This window comes from Somniosus microcephalus, chromosome 2, assembly GCF_052327205.1.
Source record: "Somniosus microcephalus isolate GS21.2 chromosome 2, FLI_Smic_1.0, whole genome shotgun sequence".
Taxonomy (NCBI): Eukaryota; Metazoa; Chordata; class Chondrichthyes; order Squaliformes; family Somniosidae; genus Somniosus; species Somniosus microcephalus.
The window spans coordinates 18,567,189-18,589,446 of NC_140988.1; the positions used below are offsets into that span (position 1 = coordinate 18,567,189).

At 46.9% G+C, this 22,258-nt stretch overlaps 1 protein-coding gene across 2 annotated transcripts in view; it reads right to left on the bottom strand.

The window, feature by feature from the left end:
• lef1 (lymphoid enhancer-binding factor 1) overlaps positions 1 to 22,258 on the bottom strand; it is a 166,841-nt gene that overhangs the window by 77,813 nt on the left and 66,770 nt on the right. For both annotated transcript variants that reach the window (XM_086007111.1, XM_086007102.1), the window contains exons 4-5: positions 9,423 to 9,555; positions 921 to 1,011 (exon numbers count right to left, since the gene is read on the bottom strand). In XM_086007111.1, coding sequence (XP_085863237.1) covers positions 921 to 1,011; positions 9,423 to 9,555 — 224 coding nt within the window. The remainder of the gene's footprint in view (positions 1 to 920; positions 1,012 to 9,422; positions 9,556 to 22,258) is intronic.

Below are 22,258 nucleotides of genomic sequence, written 5' to 3' on the forward strand. Positions count from 1 at the left end.
ATTTCTGAAGAGATTGAGATATATGATGAGACGGTGGGTTGAGTGTCGAGTTTGAGGTCTATTAAAAAGGGACAGACTAGTTGAATTTAGTGGCCTTTTCCTAGTCTTTAAACTCTGTGGGGGTGAAATTGGTCTTCGGCAGCAGCAGGAAACGGGCTCGTTGCGAATCGGCAGCCCGTTTTACACCGTGCCCAATGGGAACGAAAATCTGGTGCGGTGCGAAATGGGCTTGCCAATTCGCTAGGAGCGAGTTTCGTGCTACTGCCCAAGACTAATTTCACTCCCCGTGGCTGTGCCAGTGCACTGTCCCACTCCAGAGACTTGAGCACAAACATCTAGGCTGAGGGAGTGCTGCACTGTCGGAGGTGCCATCTTTCGGGTGAGATGCTAAACCGAGGCCCCGTCTGCTCTCTCAGGTGGACGTAAAAGATCCCATGGCACTATTTCGAAGAAGAGCAGGGGGGTTATCCCTGGTGTCCTGGCCAATATTTATCCCTCAATCAACATCACTAAAACAGATTATCTGGTCATTATCACATTGCTGTTTGTGGGAGCTTGCTGTGCACAAATTGGCTACATTACAATAGTGACTACACTTCAAAAAGTACTTCATTGGTTGTAAAACACTTTGGGACGTTCTGAGGTTGTAAAAAGTGCTACTGAAGTGCAAGTCTTTCTATCGCAACACCACCTGGGGTGCGTTTTGACACTACCTGGGATGTCTTGAAAATTTACTTTGCGCTAATGTGAAACTACAGAGTTGATAACCTGCTACAATTTTTTTCCCTCTAAATTTAGCAATTAAAGTCTTACAATGGTTGCAACGCAGTGTCAATTTCAAAGTCTTGAAACAGCTTAAAAAAGACGGAGAGGGACTTGCAGCCGACTTGCTTTAAGTTCAAAGGAAACCAAGGGCTTACCAGCTGAGAGGAGGCGTGATCTGTCCAACAGCACCTGGAGACAGGGGATAGAAGCTGGGGATGTCAGGACCTGGGGGGTCTCTGTGCATGCCTGCAGGAGGGAGGAGGGGTTCAGGTAAGAACAATACACAAGCATATTAGATTTCCACAAGTCATTTCAATACAATTAAGCACGAATGAATAGGATGTGCATCAGACAAGAAATAATCAGAAAATTACCTTTTCAACTCTTCTTTTAAAAGCACAACCTCAATGGCACTGAATATAACCATTATTTACTTAAGACGAACGACATTACTTGTGTTTCAACTTAATTAGGATAGATTAGGTCATCATCTGTCTCAGAAAATAAATTTGGTAAACATTTTTCTTAATTGCCTTATTTGGGAAATGGATGCTATGAAAATATGTTTAGGATATTAGTAATGAAGCAGTTCCTTTGACGTTTCATCTTTAACTGCATTGAACTCATTTACTACTCCCCAGTTGACAATAACCTCGGCATACACCTGAATGAGAGAACTAGAATCAACATCGCTTAAGTTTTTAAGATAATTATTCGTCCCTCATGAGAAGTCCTGAATGTGCTTTCATGTCTTTTGGGCTCTGCTGTCGCATCATCAATTTTGGGGATTTCGGTTCAAAGAACCCCCTAACACAGCACAAAAGTGAAATGTCTTTGACTATTATGGAATACCCCATGAAAAGTAGCTCAGGATGTGTTTATCTATCAAATCAAATCTCCTCTGGACTATTCAAAATTGGTCTCATTTAGTGTCAGCTTGTTTGGATGTCTGTTTTGCACTTTCCTGGCTCACTCAAATTATTAAAAATAAGGATCTACAAAGTTATTTAAATACATAAGAAGAGCATATGAAATAAGAGCAGGCTGCTCCTTCGAGCCTGCTCCACCATTCAATAAGATCATGGCTGATCTTCTACCTCATCTCCACCTTCCCGCACTATCCCCATATCCCTTGATTCCCTTAATATTCAAAAATCTATCGATCTCTGTCTTGAATATACTCAACGACTGAGTCTCCACAGCCCTCCGGGGTAGAGAATTCCAAAGATTCACTACTCTCTGAGTGAAGAAATTTCTCCTCATCGCAGTCCTGAATGGCCGACCCCTTATTCTGAGTCTGAGACTCCCCAGCCAGGGGAAACATCCTCCCTCCATCTACCCTGTCAAGCCCTGTAAGAATTTTGTATGTTTCAATGAGATCACCTCTCATTCTTCTAAACTCTATTGAATATATGCCTAGTCTACTCAATCTCTCCTCATAGGACAATCCCCTCATCCCAGGAATCAGTCCAGTGAACCTTCAAATACAAAGAGTAACATTAAAAGAGAATTGTCAGCAACTTGCATTTATATACCGCCTTTAATGAAGTAAAACATCTCAAAGCGCTTCACAGGAGCATAATCAGACAAAAATTGACACTGAGCCAAAGAGGGGGATATTGGGACAGGTGACCAAACACTTCTTCTCGTGTTAAAGTGGTTGGTAAACCTCATGTACTTCTGTAAGTTTCTTTGAAAGGCACTGTTGAGCCACTTATGACTGATTCCATAACTAATCAAAATCTTCTCCCTCACCAACACCCAGCCCAAAAAAATCGCCAACAATGTTTTCTAAAAACGACTCAAAGCCCAACCTTCATTAAGCAGCAGCCTTGTAGCTACTCTCGATCATTAGGGTGGATCAGCACAGTACGGAATGTTCCCCTCAGACAGTCAGCACCAAGTTTTAGGGCTCTTCTGAATATCATCAGAAGAACATAAGAAATAGGAGCAGGAGTAGGCCATGCGGCCCTTCGAGCCTGCTCTGCCATTCAATGAGATCATGGCTGATCATCGACCTCAACTCCACTTTCCCGCCTGACACCCATATCCCTTGATTCTCCGAGAGTCCAAAAATCTATCAATCTCAGCCTTGAATATACTCAACGATTCAGCATCCACAGCCCTCTGGGGTAGAGAATTCCAAAGATTCACAACCCACTGAGTGAAGAAATACCTCCTCACCTCAATTTTAAATGGCCGACCCCTTATCCTGAGACTATGCCCACTAGTTCTAGACTCTCCAGCCAGGGGAAACAACCTCTCAGTATCTACCCTGTCAAGCCCCCTCAGAATCTTATATGTATCAATGAGATCACCTCTCATTCTTCTAAACTCCAGAGAGTATAGGCCCAAACTACTCAATCCTCTCATCCCGGGAATCAATCCAGTGAACCTTCGCTGCACCCCCTCTAAGGCAAGTATGTCCTTCCTCAGATAAAGAGACCAAAACTGTGCACAGTACTCCAGGTGTGGTCTCACCAAGGCCCTGTACAATTGTAGCAAGACTTCCTTATTCTTGTACTCCAACCCCCTTGCAATTAAGACCTACATGCCATTTGCCTTCCTAATTGCTTGCTGTACCTGCATGCTAACTCTCTGTGTTTCCTGTACGAGGACACCCAAGTCTCTCTGAACAACCTTTACTTTAAAAGACAAGTAACGTCTAAACTGTTTCTTCACTTGGAGCTAGGGATCCTACACAGGTGTGTTTCCTGGTGGAGATGCTCATTTCAGAGAAAAAAAATCAATTATGGGGAACAGCAGCTTTAAACATATTTCGAGGAAACGATAAAAACTGGAATATAATCCTTTTAGCTTTGCTGACAAGACATCTTTAAAATAGTTGATACAATGGGGTATGCTCATCAGCGAAATAATAGCAGCAGAGAAATTGCAGGGGTCAAGGAGGAAGCCGAAACAGATCTCCTCTGGCGTAAAACAATCCTAACTGGATTTTCATAGGCTGTAGCTTGCTTCAATTACTTTTAGCTCTCTTCTTGCTAGATGTGATTTCTTAATCTTCACTAATGATTATGCCAGCTAGTTTAAAAAAAAGTGCATCATTCTGGGTTTAAAGTTTTGGCACAGTGAAGTGTGCGTAATGGAAGAAAAAAGAAATTCCAATTCTCTTTTCCTGGCATTTGCGTCAGCTCCCATACTTACTATTCCCTAAAGGAACTGGAATTAAAATGTTACACAGTTTCTTTCCCTGGTTTAAAAACACACACGCACACACACACAGGAGGCCAATGAAAACAACGATTGTGGCATTTTGCATGTTCAATTGAATCTGTTGTTGGCTATTAATGTGCCGCCCCCCCCCACAGGTCCTGAACCAAAGTGGACAATTTCAACTTCCCAGGTTCCCAGGACAAGTAGTTTTTCAGCTCTCTGTTTGTGCCCAGGATTCTCAGATGTATAGAAAGGAGTACACTGTGGCTACAAAAACATTACAAGGCCAGTTGTCAGCTATCTCTCTCAAGACACAGGTTTTTTTTCCAGCATCTGCAACTTTACAGGATCAGCAGTTAATTAAGAATCATTTTCAGCCCCTTAATGCTCACACTTGATATGATTCATTTGCCTCACGATTGTCACTCCAGCTCATACTAAGCTCTTCATCAAACTGATTCCTTAGGGCTTCAAGGTCAAATAGTTTTGCATGTGTAGTATTTAACATCCAAAGCTGTGCCTGGAGAACTCTCTCAACTGACAACCCACAAACATGAAGCCCTACAGCTTTCAGAAATGCCTGGCAGGATTAAAACAGGGTCTTAATCCCAAATAGACCTTTGCATTTTGTGGTATACCTGAAAACATCCCCTCAGGACGTCTCTGCTAACTCTGTAAAATGCAGTGTTTTTTCACATTAAATTCCCCCTCCCTGTAACACAGACACACACTTCCTGTCAGGCAATTGCTGACACTGCATCATCTCAGAGCTATAACCAAATCAACCTCCCGATAAATGGGAAGTTACACTGCACAAATACAGATCGACTTGCGCGCTGCTCACTGCGCACTGAATCAAGTGACCTGGCCAGGTTTTTGACCTTGATATAAAGTAACCCAATGTAGGACAACCTGCAGATACCAGGAACTAATGTTTAGTCTGGAAGGGGCAGGGTTGCTAATCTGGCCGATGGCCAGAGAAAGCAAACACTGTGACTAATTGAGATTAAGGGAGATGGGGCTGATGTCACCCAATGTAATCACCCGCCGTTAGCCCTTATGCAACTCAAAGGCAGTTTTTGTTGGCATACTGTCACTGTTGAGCAAGGAAACGATACCTTCATTTTACTGGCGTAGCTCCACATTAATTAATATCCACGAGGCTTCCCCATGATTCATTGGGCAAATGCGAAAGTTGGTGTGGGGGGGAGCGGGGCGGGGGGGGGGGGGGGCGGTGGCCTTCCAACTTAATCAGTGTCAGCTGTGGCTCAGTTGGTAGCGCTCTTGCCTCTAAGTCAGAAGGTTCGTGGCGTTCAAGTCCCACACCAGAGATTTGAAACCATAATCTAGGCTGACACTCCAGTGCGGTATTGATGGAGTGCTGCACTGTCAGAGGTGCCGTCTTTCAGATGAGATGCTAAACTGAGTCTGTCCTCTCAGATGGACGTAAAAGATCTCACAGCCACTATTTCGAAGAAGAGCAGGGGAGACATCCCCGGTGTCCCTGACCAATATTTATCCCTCAATCAACATCACTAAAACAGATTGTCTGGTAATTATTACACATTCAACGAGTAGTCCAGGGGTGGCGATTTCCCACATTGGTCACAAGCTATTTTTGCTGTATTTTAGTTGCCCCAGCTGTAAGCGTGGGGAGGGCAATGCATGAGGTTGCATCATCCAAGATGTAGCCTATGGGATAAGTGCAGTCCGTAAGCTCCTTCGAAACACCCTAGTGAGCCCCTGCTGGTTCATTCCTTGTCCTCGGGCACTTGTACACTTAATAACTTCTGATCACTGGAAAAGGCTCCTCCCTGATTGGTGGATTTTGACCAAACAGGAAGCAGGCCTTTTTTGCATCAACCAGGAATCAGCCTGACGTAGGAAAACTACTAGGCACTTGGTCTAAGCGTTAAACAAAGCTTTAATCAACTGTTTTACAACATGGAGGTCTAGTTGTGTCCTTCACTAGTTCCTGTTAAGAATGTCCTGCGCAAGCTGGGCCCGTGCCCGAGTATTTATACTCTCCCTGGACAGCGCCACCCGCAGGCCGCTCAGTATTATTTCATTAGTCTTTCTTTCATGAATGACTGATTCATGTCACAGCCTTTACCAGTGCTCCAGGTTTCGAGATTGAAGAAGGGGAATGATGGGTGTAAGGGAGGAGGGATGTGGAAACCTGTGTAGAGCAGGGCAGGGGTAGCAGAGGTGACAAGCATGGCTCCCTCCTGCCACCCCATGTCTTCCAATTTCCTTAGGAACAGAGGACTATACAGGATCTCCATCCATCGGGCCAGTCCCAAAGGTCACTGACTTCTTACCCATCAACAGCCCTATCTGCCAAAAATTTAGCTGTCACCCTCCTTAATATTTATACCATTCTCCACTTCTACTGCCTCCTCGGGCAGCCTATTCTGCAAGCTTTGCATCATTTCTTCTCCCCCGATCACTTTCCTGCTTAAGGCACTGACTCATACGATTCCACAGATGCCAGCAGTCCTCCAACACCTCACCCAAACGGCCAACCTCCTTGTGTGTGCCCAGGTAATTCAAAAAGCTGTTCGACCATGGGAAGCAGCACCTGTACTTTGGTAGGAAAAACAGAAAAGCAGAGTATTTTTTAAATGGTGAGAAATTGGGAATGTTGGTGTTCAGAGGGACCTAGGTGTCCTTATACACAAATCACTGAAAGTTAACATGCAGGTACAGCAAGCAGTTAGGAAAGCAAATGGTATGTTGGCCTTTATTACAAGAGGATTTAAGTATAAGAGCAAAGACGTCTTACTGCAATTATATAGGGCCCTGGTGAGACTACACCTGGAGTATTATGTATAGTTTTGGTCTCCTTACCAAGGGAAGGATATACTTGCCATGGAGGGAGTGCAACGAAGGTTCACCAGACTGGTTCCTGGGATGAGGGGATTGTCCTATGAGCAGAGATTGAGTAAACTAGGCCTATATTCAATAGAGTTTAGAAGAACGAGAGGTGATCTCATTGAAACATACAAAATTCTTACAGGGCTTGACAGGGTAGATGCAGGGAGGATGTTTCCCCTGGCTGGGGAGTCTAGAACCAGGGGTCACAGTCTCAGAATAAGGGGTCAGCCATTTAGGACTGAGATGAGGAGAAATTTCTTCACTCAGAGGATGGTGAATCTTTGCAATTCTCTACCCCAGAGGGCTGTGGAGACTCAGTCATTGAGTATATTCAAGACAGAGATCGCTAGATTTTTGAATATTAAGGGAATCAAGGGATATGGGGATAGTGCAGGAAAGTGGAGATGAGGTAGAAAAGCAGCCATGATCTTACTGAATGGCGGAGCAGGCTCGAAGGGCCGAATGGCCTACTCCTGCTCCTGTTTCTTATGCAAGCCCGATTAGAAAGGTCCATCCTTATACACATGGCATTCCACGGCCGGTCACTAGACAACGATCAAGGCCGAGAACCAAGGCTGAATTCCTTCCTACCTTCCTCTGGCCAATTATAGCATCAAATCACCTGGGACTACCATGGCCTACCTGAGTCAGTACCACATCAGGTGGTGCAGTAGCCCACTGAGCCATCAGGGATTAGACACAGTACCTGCATCATCAGTATAATTATGCCTCTCTATTTCTCCACACACACACACGCACGCACAAACTCTCAAAATAAACAAAAAGGCAATCCTGCCCATTATTTAGTTTCTGCGTGCAATGTGTAAACACGCCTTCCTTTCTCCCTTCTTTCTGTGATGGTAGCACTGGCTCCGTGTTTGTTCAGCTGCCTAACACACAATAGGCAAGAACGCTGGACTGTTCAGCTTGTATCACTGCAGTGTAAACAAAGTATTGCCACTGAGGATATAATTGTTTTAAGATACACTGGATTCAGCCAATGTGTTTCGAGGGCTACAGCTATGTCTTACAATGGATTGTGAGGACTCTTTTTGCTACCGTCTCTCAGCTGATGTCCAGAACGAATCCCAGCATTACTTTGTGCGATAGTGTGTGCGATAGCGAGTCGGCAGCCCATTTTACATCGCTCCCCATTTTTATGGCCGTTGACTTTAACAGCCAGCTCGCTTCCACCCGTTGTACACTATTGCACCAAGTCAAGATCTACCCCACTTTTTAAAAAGAGAACAGGAGGGCCTAGAAATTGGGTTTTGGCTTAGCCAGGGCTTTAGCGCCGGAAGTTAGTGCCGGCGCTAAGTCCCCCTGCGCGCGCCAAAAATTCAGTAGCGCCGCGCCCAAACGGCTGCCGGCGCTACTGAAGGGTCTTAGCGCCTGGAAAAGGGCGTTAACTGCCGCTTAGCGCCGCAATTCCGGCGCTGCGGCACCCGATGCGGTGCGGCAGGCTGGGGAAGTGCAGGCCTCCTCCTTCCGTTAAGGAGGAGCTGCCTGCACCCGGCCGCGGCCCGCGCAAATCTGTTTAAAAATGAGCCCGGCACCTCGGACAAGTGCCGGGCTTGCATCTGTTCCGGGGGGGGGGGGGTTGGGGAGAAGTCCGGGGAGGGAGCTGCGGGCAGGCGGCCGGCGGGAAAGCGGCCGGCCGCCGCGGGGCCTTTAATGCGCCGGCGCAAACACATGTTGGACTCTGTTGCCAGAGTCTTAGTTGCGGCTGCCACGGGCGAGGCGGCCGCAACTGAATTTCGGCGCTGGGGCCCGTCGGCATGGCAACCGGGACGCTGCGCACACCGATGACGTCATCGGTGCCGGCGCAGCGCTACCGGTGCAACGCCGCTTTAGGGCCCCAGGGAATTTTTCAACTGGCCATAACTCTGGCGCTAGTCCCTCTAGCGCCTCAAATGCGGCGCTAAGGCTAGTGAATTTCTAGGCCGAGATGTGCACAGCTAAGAGGATTCTCATCAAATTGTTAAAATAATCCGACACAGGCACGGTGGGCTGAATGGTCTCCTTCTGTGCTGTATCATTCTTGAAGCGAGAGCAAATCTCAAATACTGCTGCGTTTCCTTCATTTTCTGAAACTGTCCTCCAGAGAAATGCCACCGTGGCTTCTTAAGCAAGGTCAACCAGTTTATTACGACGCTCGACCAACTGTGTTACTCTCTCAAATTCACCCGCAATAAACTGAGGCTTGAATACTGGGTGTGCCGTGAGTTAATGCAATGCACAGACAAATCTCCCACGTCATTTTAAACTTTATTGATCACGCAAGTTGGGAAATGACCTAGGACAGCACATGACTTGTGACATGAATCAGTCATTCATGAAAGAAAGACTTATGAAATAATACTGAGCGGCCTGCGGGCGGCGCTGTCCAGGGAGAGTATAAATACTCGGGTACGGGCCCAGCTTGCGCAGGACATTCTTAACAGGAACTAGTGAAGGACACAACTAGACCTCCATGTTGTAAAACAGTTGATTAAAGCTTTGTTTAACGCTTAGACCAAGTGCCTAGTAGTTTTCTTACGTCAACTTGCGTATCAGTTCCCCTGTAGTCAGGTTCAGTAACACTCACGTATAAGAGGGTTGCTCACCTCGCTTGGAGTTGATGTCTGTGGGGATTTGCGTTGGGTGAGATCCTGGCGCGAAGTGCTCATCGCTGTAGGTGATGAGAGGTGTGAGGGGGTGAACGGCATGGCACGGCTGCACCACAGGCACCTTGTTTGACTGGAAGAGAAAACAAAACAAAAAGAGGTATTTTTTTTTTCCCGTCGGAGCCTTCAGTGTCGATTGACTGAGAACGATACAGGTTAACGTGTACATGCAGTACATTGCGAGGCCTCACGAAGAATTGGGAGCAAAACAAAACAGAAGACGGCGTGTCTTCCTCAGGGGGAGGGATGTCACCATTTCCCAAAATGAAAAGCAATTAAAAAAATATATACGTTAGCAAAATATATACGATAGTTCGAGGAACAGCACCTCATCTTCCGGTTAGGCACTTTACAGCCTTCCGGACTCTATCGAGTTCAACAATTTCAGATCATAACCTCGGCCCCCATCATATTTTTATATATTTTTTATCCACACTTTTGGTTTGTGCCTTTTCCATTTTTTCTCTCTCCCACATGGCAGCTGTCTCTCACTCTGCCAGCGCATTTCACACTTCATCTAGAGCCATCCTTTGTCTCTTTACCTGTCCTATTACCATCTCGTCTCACCTTGAATATCTCTTAATGTCTCTTCACCTCCCAGACCTTCCCTTTTTGTTCTTTCATCCCCTCCCCCATTTCCCAGCCCCCAAACTTGCTTTTTAATCTGTTTCATTTCCTGCTTTTTTCTCAATTTTGACGAAGGGTCTTTGACCTGAAACGTTAACTCTGTTTCTCTCTCCGCAGATGTTGCCTGGCCTGCTGAGTTTATCCAGCGTTTTCTGTTGTTATTAAAAAAAATATATATATATATATATATATGCTAGGAGCCCGTTTTATATCCCATGATGATGGTCAATCACAGAGAAAATCGGCCAACTCTCGCTCGCCGGTTTTGGGCTTCCGCCCACAACCAATTGCACCCCCTTGGCATTCCAGCTGAAGATACCTCCAGCACCAACCTCGAGGGCCGCAGGTCAGACACCCTGTTTCAGGAGGCACACGAGAGTAGCCTGGGTGATTGCCCCCCCCCTTTCAATGTTCCCTATCTGACGGTTGGGAAGCTTCCAACCTCTGCTCCCTGCAACGACACAGCTCTGAGATCAGCAAGCTCAGGATGCGGGGCCCACCGGGACCGCAAACCCAACTCTCGCCATGTCACGGCAGCCTCCTCATTAATGGGTTTTATGTTTTCTTTACAACCTGACTTAATTCTGGGGGGGGGGGGGCGCGGGGGGGGAGGGTGTGCATAGCAGTAAGCAAAGTGTTCTTTCATTCGAAGGCTGGGGGGTAAGAATGAGCATTCTAGTGGTAGAGAGCTTGGGGGTCACTTTGACTTTAAGCAAGAGTGTAAAACGGGCGATAGCGACTGAGCCATCCGTTATGCATCCCTCCGGATGTTCACTTATCGGAAGAGATGTGTAACAGGCAGCTCAATCGATCTCGACCATTTTAAACTATCGCCCGAATCAAAATCATCCCTACCTCACCCCCCGCCCCCCCCCCCTTGACGGCAATGTGTTCAAAAGTTTGAAGCCCTGTCAAAGTAAAACAAACAGTAATAGATAACTGAAGCAATAACCTCGAGAACACCAGCGGCTGTGAGCGAGTCTGATCTAATCTCGCCTAGCTCATACTCGGTGACACTGAACTGAATCCCCATACTACAGTAATCAAATGTCACGAGTATCTTTATTACGGTAACAAAACAAAATGACCAAAACGTACACTTTAGAGTTACCTCATTTGCAATTAACCTATTCGATACACGTTATCTTAAATGAAACACTTAAAACGCCTTTATCCCTCTGTTTTCCCGGCCTAATGGTACATACGAGAAATATTTGGCAGCAAAGGTAATTTTTTCCCCCAATCTAAGCAGGCCATCTCCAGGCTGGCACAGTTGTACCACAGGTGCAGCGAGGTCAACTTTTGATATGCTGTAAAAAGATCAAAGTAAAATGTGCTACAAGACTCTGCCAGGGGAGGCCTTTGACCTGTGACACACTCCGGATTCTCACCCATGTCATCCACCTGCCTGAGATTTGTCATTACTTATTTCCAGAATGCCGCACATTACTGCATCGATCAGAAAGATCCAAATATATTGACAGTTCAGGTTCTTGAAGAACCTCTACAACCGTGGACACACAAAATAATTAATCGGAGCCAATTATGGGAAAGCTTCTTTTGTAAATTTACATATCCGCTACACAGTTCTAGTTTCGATGAGTGACTTTTATTTGATCTTGGGGTGTGGGTGATGCTGGCGAGGCTGGCATTCATCGCCCATCCCTCGTGGCCCTGAGAAGGTGGTGGTGGTGAGCCTTCTCCTTGAATTGCTGACGTCCTTGTGGTGATGGTGCTCCCACAGTGGCGTGTGGTAAAGGAAGAACTTGCATTTCTATAGCCCCTTTCATGACCTCAGAACGCCCCAAAGTGCTTTACAGCCAATGAAGTACTTTTTGAAGTGTAGTCACTGTTGTAATGTAGGAAACGCGGCAGCCAATTTGCGCACAGCAAGCTCCCGCAAACAGCAATGTGATAATGACCAGATCATTTTTTTTTTTAAGTGATGTTGGTTGAGGGATAAATATTGGCCCCAGGACACTAGGAGAACTTCCCCCAAACCTTGGAGGTCCTGGCCCCGGCTCCCATCCCCCCGGTTGAACCCACCACTTGCACCCTTTTGGAAGCCAGCGCACGGGAGTCTTATGACACGACTGGCCTCCAGTGTTACTCCAGGGCTGGCAAAACAAGAGCTTCCAGCATAGGGAGTCAGCGATCCCAGCCCTACCCTTTCCCACATGGCAAGGTCGACTGGGATTTCTCAACTAGGGTTGGGATCTGGCAAATCCGGGATCCTGGCCTTTGTACTGGCAAAGAAACTCAACTCAAAATGTTTTATTCTGCCCTCCGCTTATGTGCCAAAAAAACAAACCAGTTCATTTTAAGCACAGTCAATCGCTAGTAAATCTGTGCATGTAAACAATCTCAATCTGTGCCAATTAATCATAGAGAAGAGTAGTGAAGGGGTAGCGAAGGAAAAAACAATGGAGTCAAACAAGAGGCTGATATGGTGGGGATATTAAAGATTTCTACAGAAAGATGAGCTAGATCGGCAAAAGAGGCTCCCTCATTCTTGAAGGCCTCACTTACCTCACCTGGTATCAGTTGTGGCTCAGTGGGTAGCACTCTCACCTCGGAGCCAAAAGTCCCACTCCAGAGACTTGCGTACAAAATCTAGGCTGTACCCAGGGAGTGCTGCACTGTCAGGGGTGCCGTCTTTTGGATGAGATGTCAAACTGAGGCCCAGTCTGCCCTCTCAGGTGGACGTAAAAGATCCTCAGGCGCTATTCCGAAGAAGAGCCGGGGAGTTCTCCTGACGTTCCGGTCAATACTTATCCCTTAACAACCACCAAAACAGATTAAGTGGTCATTCATCTCATTTGCTTTTGTACAAACTTGCTGAGTGTTTTTGACTACAGAACAACAGTGACTACAATTCACTAGGACCTCATTGGCTGTGAAACACTTTGAGACATCCTGAGGTTGTGATAGGCGCTATATAAATGCAAGTTCTTCCTCTGTTTTATGGTGTCTCAATAGCAGCTCGATCACAACTACATGAATTATATTACACGAATTAAAACTTTATTTTAAAATGCAGAAAGACTGGAAACTGAATGTATCTATACGCCCCCGTTGTATATATCTGGAAATACTTATGCAGCGGTACTTTTAAAAGCCAATCCTTTAATATAGGGAAGGAAAGCGTGTCAGACAGATGGCTCTACTGAGCCTTATTAAGCCTAACCAAAGACATTGGATAGGAAAGCGTTTAATGCCTTACTGCAGAGGCAATGTTTGACTAAATTTCTCAAGAGGAAAGTAACATTAAATACCATTGTAGCGGCACTGTACTAATTAAAACAACAGGGCCTCACCAGGAAGTGATGCCGTGATGTTACACACAGTCAGCCAAGGCCTCGATCTCTTGAAAGGAAGTGGGTTTTGGTCCCCGTGGATTTTTATTTTATTGTAAATCCTGTAGGTTAGGAAACTTCAAACAGGCCCGGCCTGCCTGCATTACCAAAACCTACAATCATTGCTCAGTAATGGGTTCCACCAGGAGGTTAGCGTCTTAAATCAGTAAGGAACTGGCCGAGAATGTACTGAGCTGAGGCAACCAGGCGGCAGGTATTAGATATCTAACCCGCTTAATCTCGTCGTCAACGCTGTAAGCGCTTGGCAGTGAAAGGCAGCGGTTGAACTGAAGCTACACTTGGTTGGCTGATTGGCATGAAAGGAAGATCTCATTCTTTTATTGGAGATTAGCGGGAGGGAGATTTTCACTGGCATCGCCGGGCAGAAACAGGGGCTCGTGCCCCTAAAATGGTGGGGAAAATCTTGCCGCCCTATTCCTGCTCGCCATCCGTCCGACACCAACTTCGGAAGGGCCTATCGCTGGATGGTTGTAGCAATAGACCCTTCCAATATACAATAAAGGGTTCCATGATGCACATAGGACCCCCCCCCCCCCGCACATAGGACCCCCCCCATGCCATTTTAGGACAGTAATGGGCGGAGCGTGCACCGTGCGATCTCCACACAGCATCAGCTGACCGAAGAGGAGCCCAGCGCGTTAAGTTTTCATTTATTTCTCCGGGCAGGAGCGCTTCTCTGAGCTCCCAAAAAAACAACCTGGGCCACTGCCGCACTGAGTTCTTCCCCCTCGCCCTTCCGGATCCACCGTTCTCCATTGCACCGGGGAGCTCGTTTTCCACCGGCAGTGGACAACTTTGAACGTTAAAGGAAGCATTTTACGGGTGAGGCTAATGATTTTAGTGACAGCTGTGGCTCAGTTGGTAGCACAGTCCTCTCTGGAGTCAAGAGGTTGTGGGTTCAAGTCCCGCTTCCACGAAACCCAAGCACAAAAATCTAGGTTGATCCTCCAGTACAGTACTGAGGGAGTACTGCACTGTCGGAGGTGCCGTCTTTCGGATGAGACGTTAAACCGAGGCCCTGTCTGCTCTCTCAGGTGGATGTACAAGATCCCGTGGCACTATTTCGAAGAAGAGCAGGAGTTATCCCCAGTGCTCTGGCCAATATTTATCCCTCAACCAACATAACAAAAACAGATTATCTGGTCATAATTGTAATGTATGTACCTTTAAGGGGAGAACTACTTTTTACAGCTCCTGTATACTGTAGTACCGGCAGTGACCACACCTGTATATAACCCTGAGTAGTGATCTGTACAGCTAGTTCTAGATTAACCCTCATTCAGTAAACACTTGTTGATCGTTCCCTGCAGTCTTTTGTCTGATTATTGAAGGACACAAGATTGATACACGGATCTAACATTGGCGACGACGCAGATTCGAACCTACCTGCAACTCTGCATCACCTCCCAGGGATTCGCTCCTGGAGAACAATGGAAGGAGGTCGAGTCCAGAAGCACAGGCGTCGACCACGGGCAACCGCCCAGTCATCCAGCGGAGATTTGAGCATCGCGGGGGAGGCTGTCGAGAGCCAGGCTTGGCTTTCCAGTAACGGTGGTCCAGCGAAACGGGCTGGCAACAGGTACTGCGCAGACCCTTCCCGGACAGCGGCGGCTAGAGCCCGACCGAACGGCACAGAAAAAGGCCGAGCAGCGTCGACGGGGGAGAGAGAGAGGGCAGAGCGCACAAGGCGCAGCCGGTGTTCAGGACCGAGCGGCGTCAACGGGGAGAGAGACGAGAGAGAGCAGAGCGCAGCCGGTGTTCAAGGGCCGAGCAGCATCAACGGGGGAGAGAGGCGAGAGAGAGCAGAGCGCAGCCGGTGTTCAAGGGCCAAGCAGCGTCAACGGGGGAGAGAGGTGCGCAGGAAAACGCGAGGCGCTGCCATTGCCACGAGGACCGCAGAGAGCGGCATTGGCAGCAGCGCAGGCGCAGCGCGCGAAACCCACAGGGCGTCGCCATTTGCCATGAGGACCGCCAAGAGCGGCGTTGGCAGCAGCGCGGGAGACGCCATTTTAAGCTGCAGCGGGGAAGAAATGAAAGCGTGGGAGACGCCATTTTAGGCCAGTCTAACGACACCCAAAAATGCCGAAGAGTGGCAGTATCACAGCATTCGACAATGAAGTCGAAGATTGGACGACATATGTCGAACACATAGAAGTATACTGCAAGGCGAATTAAGTGCCAGATGACAAGAAAGCGCTGGTATTGTTGAATTCAATGGGTGCAAAAACGTATGGCTTACTACGAAACCTAGTAACCCCCAGAGAAGCCAGTAGAAAAGGATTTTGAAAACATAGTGTCAATCCTACAGGACCACTTAAACCCCACACCGCTGCTGATAGCAGAAAGATTTAAGTTTCACAAAAGGAACCAGCATAAAGATGAAAGTAATCCTGAGTATTTAACGGAACTGCGCAAGCTATCGAAACACTGCCAGTTTGGAATGGGACTAGCAGATACTTTAAGGGACAAGTTTGTGTGTGGGCTTCAAAGTGAAGGAACCCAGAAACGGCTTCTATCAGAAAAGGATCTTACGCTGGACAAGGCTTTCAGCACTGCAGTATCACACGAAGCAGCCGCACGGGGCGCTGCAGAGATACGACGGAGACCGCAAGAATATGGCACAAATGAAATGTCATACGGAACAGTGAAGTGCTATCACTGCGGCAGAACAACACACGACCATAATGATTGCTGGTTCAAGGACAAAGTGTGCAGACAGTGTGGAAAAGTAGGACACATAGCAAGAGTCTGCAGGTCGGGAAAGAAAACCAGCAGCAAGAAATCTCCACAGGAGAAGTACAAGAAGGTACATAAGGTGACGGAGAGTAGTTCAGACGAACAGAAGAGTGATACAGACTCCGGAAGCAAGGAGCTGGGTTGTCTGAAACTACATAATGTGATCAAAACGGAGGATCACCAAACTATCTGGGTCACGCTCAAGATAGCAGGAGTCCAAGTGAAAATGGAATTGGACACAGGATCAGCCCTAACAGTCATAAACCGAAGGGACTACAAGCGGCTATTCTCTTGAAGACGTACACGGGGCAAAAAGTCTACCCCAAAGGAAAAATAAGGGTGAACTTTATATATAACGGCAAGGAAACACCAAAAATGGACCTATATGTATTGCCAGATGGAGGACCACCACTACTAGGACGTGAATGGATCCGGAAGATACAGCTAGATTGGCATTCCATACAAGCACTGACTGTAGATGCCAAAAAGGATGACGACGTCACACCTGGACGACTGTCAAAAATGCTAACTGACGCACAAGAAGTGTTCCAGCAGGGACTCGGAACACTAAAAGGCATAACAGCGATGATCAAAATAGAGGAAAATGCAAGCCCAAAGTTTTTTAAGGCCAGACCGGTACCTTATGCGATCCGCCCAGCCGCCGAAGCAGTCGTTGAGTAATACGCCTGGGGAACCAAAGAAGGTTCGCATCTGTAGGGACTTTAAGGTGACAGTGAACCCAGTCCTTCACACTGTACAATATCCGCTTCCGCGGATTGAAGATATTTTTGCCTCGCTATCTGGAGGGAAACGCTTCACTAAGATTGATCTGGCCCAGGCGTACCTGCAAATGGAGGTAGAAGAAGCCTCGAAACAGTACCTCACGATCAACACTCATAAAGGTCTCTACCAATACAACCGGCTGGTGTTCGGGGTAGCATCAGCTCTGGCTATTTGGCAAAGGGCAATGGAACAAGTCCTGCAAGGGATTCCAGGGACCCAGTGTTATTTGGACGACATCCTGGTCACGGGCGAAAATGACAGTGATCACCTCGCCAACCTGGAGCAGGTGCTCACTAGATTGAAGGAATATGGGCTCCGAGCTAATCGCCACAAATGCGAGTTTTTCCAGAAGCAGATCTCGTATTGTGGCCACGTTATTGATAAAGAGGGGTTACACAAGTCCCCTGAAAAGATTGATGCAGTAGTCAAGGCTCCAGCACCGGAAAATGTGTCACAACTGAGGTCGTTCCTCGGGCTGGTAAACTACTACCATAAGTTCTTGCCGAATTTGTCTACCGTACTACACCCACTGAACACCCTACTGCAAACGGGGGTACCATGGAAGTGGAGTGACGAATGTAAACGAGCTTTCCAGAAAAGCAAAGCATTGATCACATCAAAAGAGGTGTTGGCTCATTTCAACCCAGCACTACCAATTCGGTTGGCGTGTGATGCATCACCCTATGGCATTGGAGCGGTGCTGTCGCACAAATTCCCGGACAGCTCGGAGAGGCCAGTAGCCTTTGCGTCTCGGTCACTAACCTCAGCCGAGCGTAACTACGCCCAGATTGACAGGGAGGCCCTCAGCCTAGTGTGGGGAGTGAAAAAGTTCAATCACTATCTGCACGGGCAGAAGTTCACCTTGCTGACTGACCACCAACCACTTGTCTCCATCTTTAATCCAAAGAAGGGCGTTCCGGTGATGACTGCGCAACGGCTACAAAGATGGTCCCTTTTTCTAGGGGCGCACCAATATGAAATCGAGTATAAGGGCACGAAACAGCATGGAAACACTGATGGGCTATGACGCCTGCCATTGCCTACTGCGGAGGAAGCACCAGCAGTGGATCCTGTCGAAATATTTCATTCGACTATAATTGAATGCTTGCCAGTAACTAACGCTGGTATAGAGAAGGAGACCCGAAATGACCCGACGCTGTCTCGGGTATATGATTTGACGGTGAAGGGATGGCCAGCACATGGCGACTCACTGTTGCCAGCATTCTCATCCAGAAGAGAACAGCTGTCAGCATGCCAGGGGACCTTGATGTGTGGATCCTGAGTGGTAATTCCACCCAAGTTAAGGGAGAGAGTGCTCAATGAGCTTCACGAAGGTCATCTGGGAGGGGTGAAAATGAAAAGCCTTGCTAGGGCTTATGTGTGGTGGCCGGGGATCGATCAGCAAATCGAGGACCTGACAAAGAGCTGCTCAGGATGCCAGAAGGTCCAAAATGCACCACCACATGCCCCTCTGCACCCATGGGAGTGGCCCTCATCTCCATGGCAACGGGTGCATATTGATTTTGCTGGTCCATTCATGGACTCAATGTTTTTAATAGCCGTGGATGTGCACTCGAAATGGCCTGAGGTGATCAAAATGTCCTCCACCACCACGGAGAAAACTATTGCAGTCCTACGGACCATTTTTGCCAGGAACGGCTTGCCAGAGCAGATTTGCTCTGATAACGGACCACATTTTGTGTCCGAAGAGTTTCGAAGATTTATGGAAAGGAATGGGGTAAGGCATTACACATCCGGCCCGTATCATCCAGCCACAAATAGATTGGCTGAGAGGTTCGTACAAACCTTTAAAAAAGCAGTAAAGGCCATGTGCGATGACGACATTCCACTGCAGCATAAGGTGGACAATTTCCTGTTAGCCTACAGAAATGCGACACATGCAGTCACCAACCAGGCCCCGGCCATGATGTTCTTTAACCAAAGGTTGAGATCTCGTCTGGATTTGCTCAGACCAAATGTACGAAGAGATGTTGAGAGTAAGCAATTCCAGCACATGAATGAGAAGCCGACAAGGAGCTTCAATGTAGGGCAACCAGTCTTGGCCCGCGACTACCGAACAGAGAAATGGCAACCAGGAACGATATGCACACGGCAGGGGCCACTAATGTACACAGTGGATGTTGGGGAGAACATTGTGAGACGCCATGCTGACCAGATCCTAGAGTCACAGGAACGAGTCAACCCATGTCTCGGCCATACGTACCTGGTGAGGAACCCGATGTACAGGTCGCATCTACCTCAGAAACAGTAGCATCGGAAGCTGATGAACCCACCGACGACAGGGGGCCAGAATCGCCTCCGCACCAAGAGCAAGACACTCAGGAAAGGCGCTATCCAGAAAGGATCAGGAAGCCTCCCCAAAGACTGAATTTATAAATAGACTATTTTCAGCTAATGTTGCATGTTAAAAGTGTTAATTGTAATTAGTTTGATATTTAATTGTTAAATGAGTGTTATGGTACTGTTAATCCAGAAGGGGAGGAATTGTAATGTATGTACCTTTAAGGGGAGAACTACTTTTTACAGCTCCTGTATACTGTAGTACCGGCAGTGACCACACCTGTATATAAACCCTGAGTAGTGATCTGTACAGTTAGTTCTAGAGTAACCCTCATTCAGTAAACACCTGTTGATCGTTCCCTGCAGTTTTTTGTCTGATTATTGAAGGACACAACATTAAGATACACGGATCTAACAATTATCACATTGCTGTTTGTGGGAGCTTGCTATGTGCAAATTGGCTGCTGCGTTTCCTACATTACAACAGTGACTACACTCCAAAAGTACTTCATTGGCTGTAAAGCACTTTGGGACATCCGATGGCCCTGAAAGGCGTGATATAAATGCAAGTCTTTCTTTTGGTGCCAATTATTTGGTCTTTTACATGTTTCCATCATTATAAATTTTAGTTATATGGCGGGGTTGGGTTGGAAATCCATGATGGTGGCTGGAGCCAACTGGGAAAAGTAAACTGTGCCATCAAGCTGTAGATGTTGCATTGGTTGAGTTTCTCTGGGATATCTCCTGCTCAGCGAATCAGCATGGACTTTCCTTACTTGAGCCAATCAGAAAAGCGTGACACTTGATTCTTTCTGCTCCCGGCAGGTGTAACCTGCCAGCCTACATATCGAATGTGCGAGGTGCTGTAAGCAAGACATTTTAATTATATAGATATAAGCTGAAAGGAAAGACTCGGGGCTATATGAGGCCTGGATATTTCACATGTAAATCCTAAACTTTGAGAGTTTTCCCCTCGTCAGTGGTGGCATTATAAACATTCACTGTCTGCTGTCTCCAGTTGCTGGATGCAACACAATGTGTGCGTATCTTGGAGTTACAGTAGGCACTGAAGTGGAATGCTTAACACGCTGATGAACAGAAGTGGCTTGCTGCAATGAGAATATATGCAAATAACAGATATATAGTAATCATGCATGTGATTAAACTGTATCAAGTCTAATAGAAAAACCTGCTGTAGGCACTGGGGAGAGAAATCAGAAATACTGATGCCAGGTACACAGATTCTCATCTCTCTGTGATTGAATTGGTTGAATCATGTCTTAAGGGGAATTCAACCTGCCCCGCGCTTTAATACAGTAGATCCTCTCTCTTAAGCTGTGTTCGGGAACTATACAAAAAAATGTAACACCAAGAGGTGCGTTATTTAATGTCAGCATTATCAAGAGAGAATTATTATTAAACGCTGCGTCTTATACCCGAGGTCATGGACATCGCAGGGAATATTGGTGTATGGGGCATCACGAAAGGGGGTTAATGGCTCAAAGGGCCGAATGGCCTACTCCTGCTCCTATTTTTCTATGTTTCTATGTAATTCCCTTCCCAATTGTAATTGACCAATGATAAGTCTGATCGATCCCTATTTACTCAATGAGCAGGGTTTGCTTTGAATCCTCTTTCACACACACACCAGGGTGGCAACTCTGGTATTCCAAGCTTCGTCACATGACCTCCCGCCTCCAGGTGGCCTACACTCCAAACACCCGCCTTTGGTCACCTGACACATTCACCCTCGCACTGCACCACAGAAAGAAAGAAAGAAGGAAAGAAAGAGTTTTTCATATCCTCAGGACGTTGCAAAGTACTTCACAGCTACTGAAACACTTTTGAAGTATAATCACTGTTGTAATGTAGGAAACGCAGCAGTCAATTTGGGCACAGCAAGAATCCAAACATAGCAATGAGATAATGACCAGATATTCTGTTCTAATGCTGTTGGTTAAGAGATAAATGTTGGCGATGACACCAGGCAGAATTGCCCTGCTCTTCTTCGAAATAGTGCCACGGCATCTTTTACATCCACCTGAGCAGGTTTAATGTCTCATCCAAAAGACGGCAGCTCCGACAGTGCAGCACTCCCTCAATACTGCACTAGCGTGTCAGCCTAGATTATATGCTCGGATTCCTGGTACCCACCAATAGTCAAGCCATTTTCTGCAGCCACTGGGGGAGCGAGGCAACTGTCTCCTGTACTTCTATCAGTGCTGTTCTGGAGCCAATTTGTAGGAGGTAGTCGACGACACCCCACGCCTACACCCCAGCGGTCCACAACGCCCTGGGTAGATTGGCAGCTTGTCACCTGGGCATAAAACTGGTGTTAAAGATCGCCCGCCCATTCAAGAAACCATGGCAAGTTGAAATTCTACCCAACAGTTTCTGAAGTTTGTACTGTACCTGGTTGGAATTCCGTACAAAGGCAGAATTATTATAAAAAAAGAAAGAAATTGCATTTATATAGTGTCTTTCATGATCTCAGGATGTCCCAAAGTGCTTTATAGCCAATGAAATACTTTTCAAATGCAGCCAATTTGCGCACAGCAAGGTCCCACAAACAGCAATTAAATAAATGGCCAAATCATCTGTTTTAGGTGTAACAACAGAAAACACTGGAAAAACTCAGCAGGCCAGGCCACATCCGTGGAGAGAGAAACAGAGTCAACGTTTCAGGTCGAAGACCCTTCGTCAGAACTGAGAAAAAAAGGCAGGAAATGAAACAGATTAAAAGGCCAGTTTGGGGGTTGGGAAATGGGGGAGGGGATGAAAGAACAAAAGGGAAGTTAAGAGACATTAAGAGGTATTCAAGACGAGACGAGATAGTAATAGGACAAGTAAAGAGACAAGAGACGGCTCTAGATGAAGTGTGAAATGCGCTGGCAGAGAGACAGCTGCCATGTGGGAGAGAGAAAAAGGAAAAGGCACAAATCAAAGATGTGG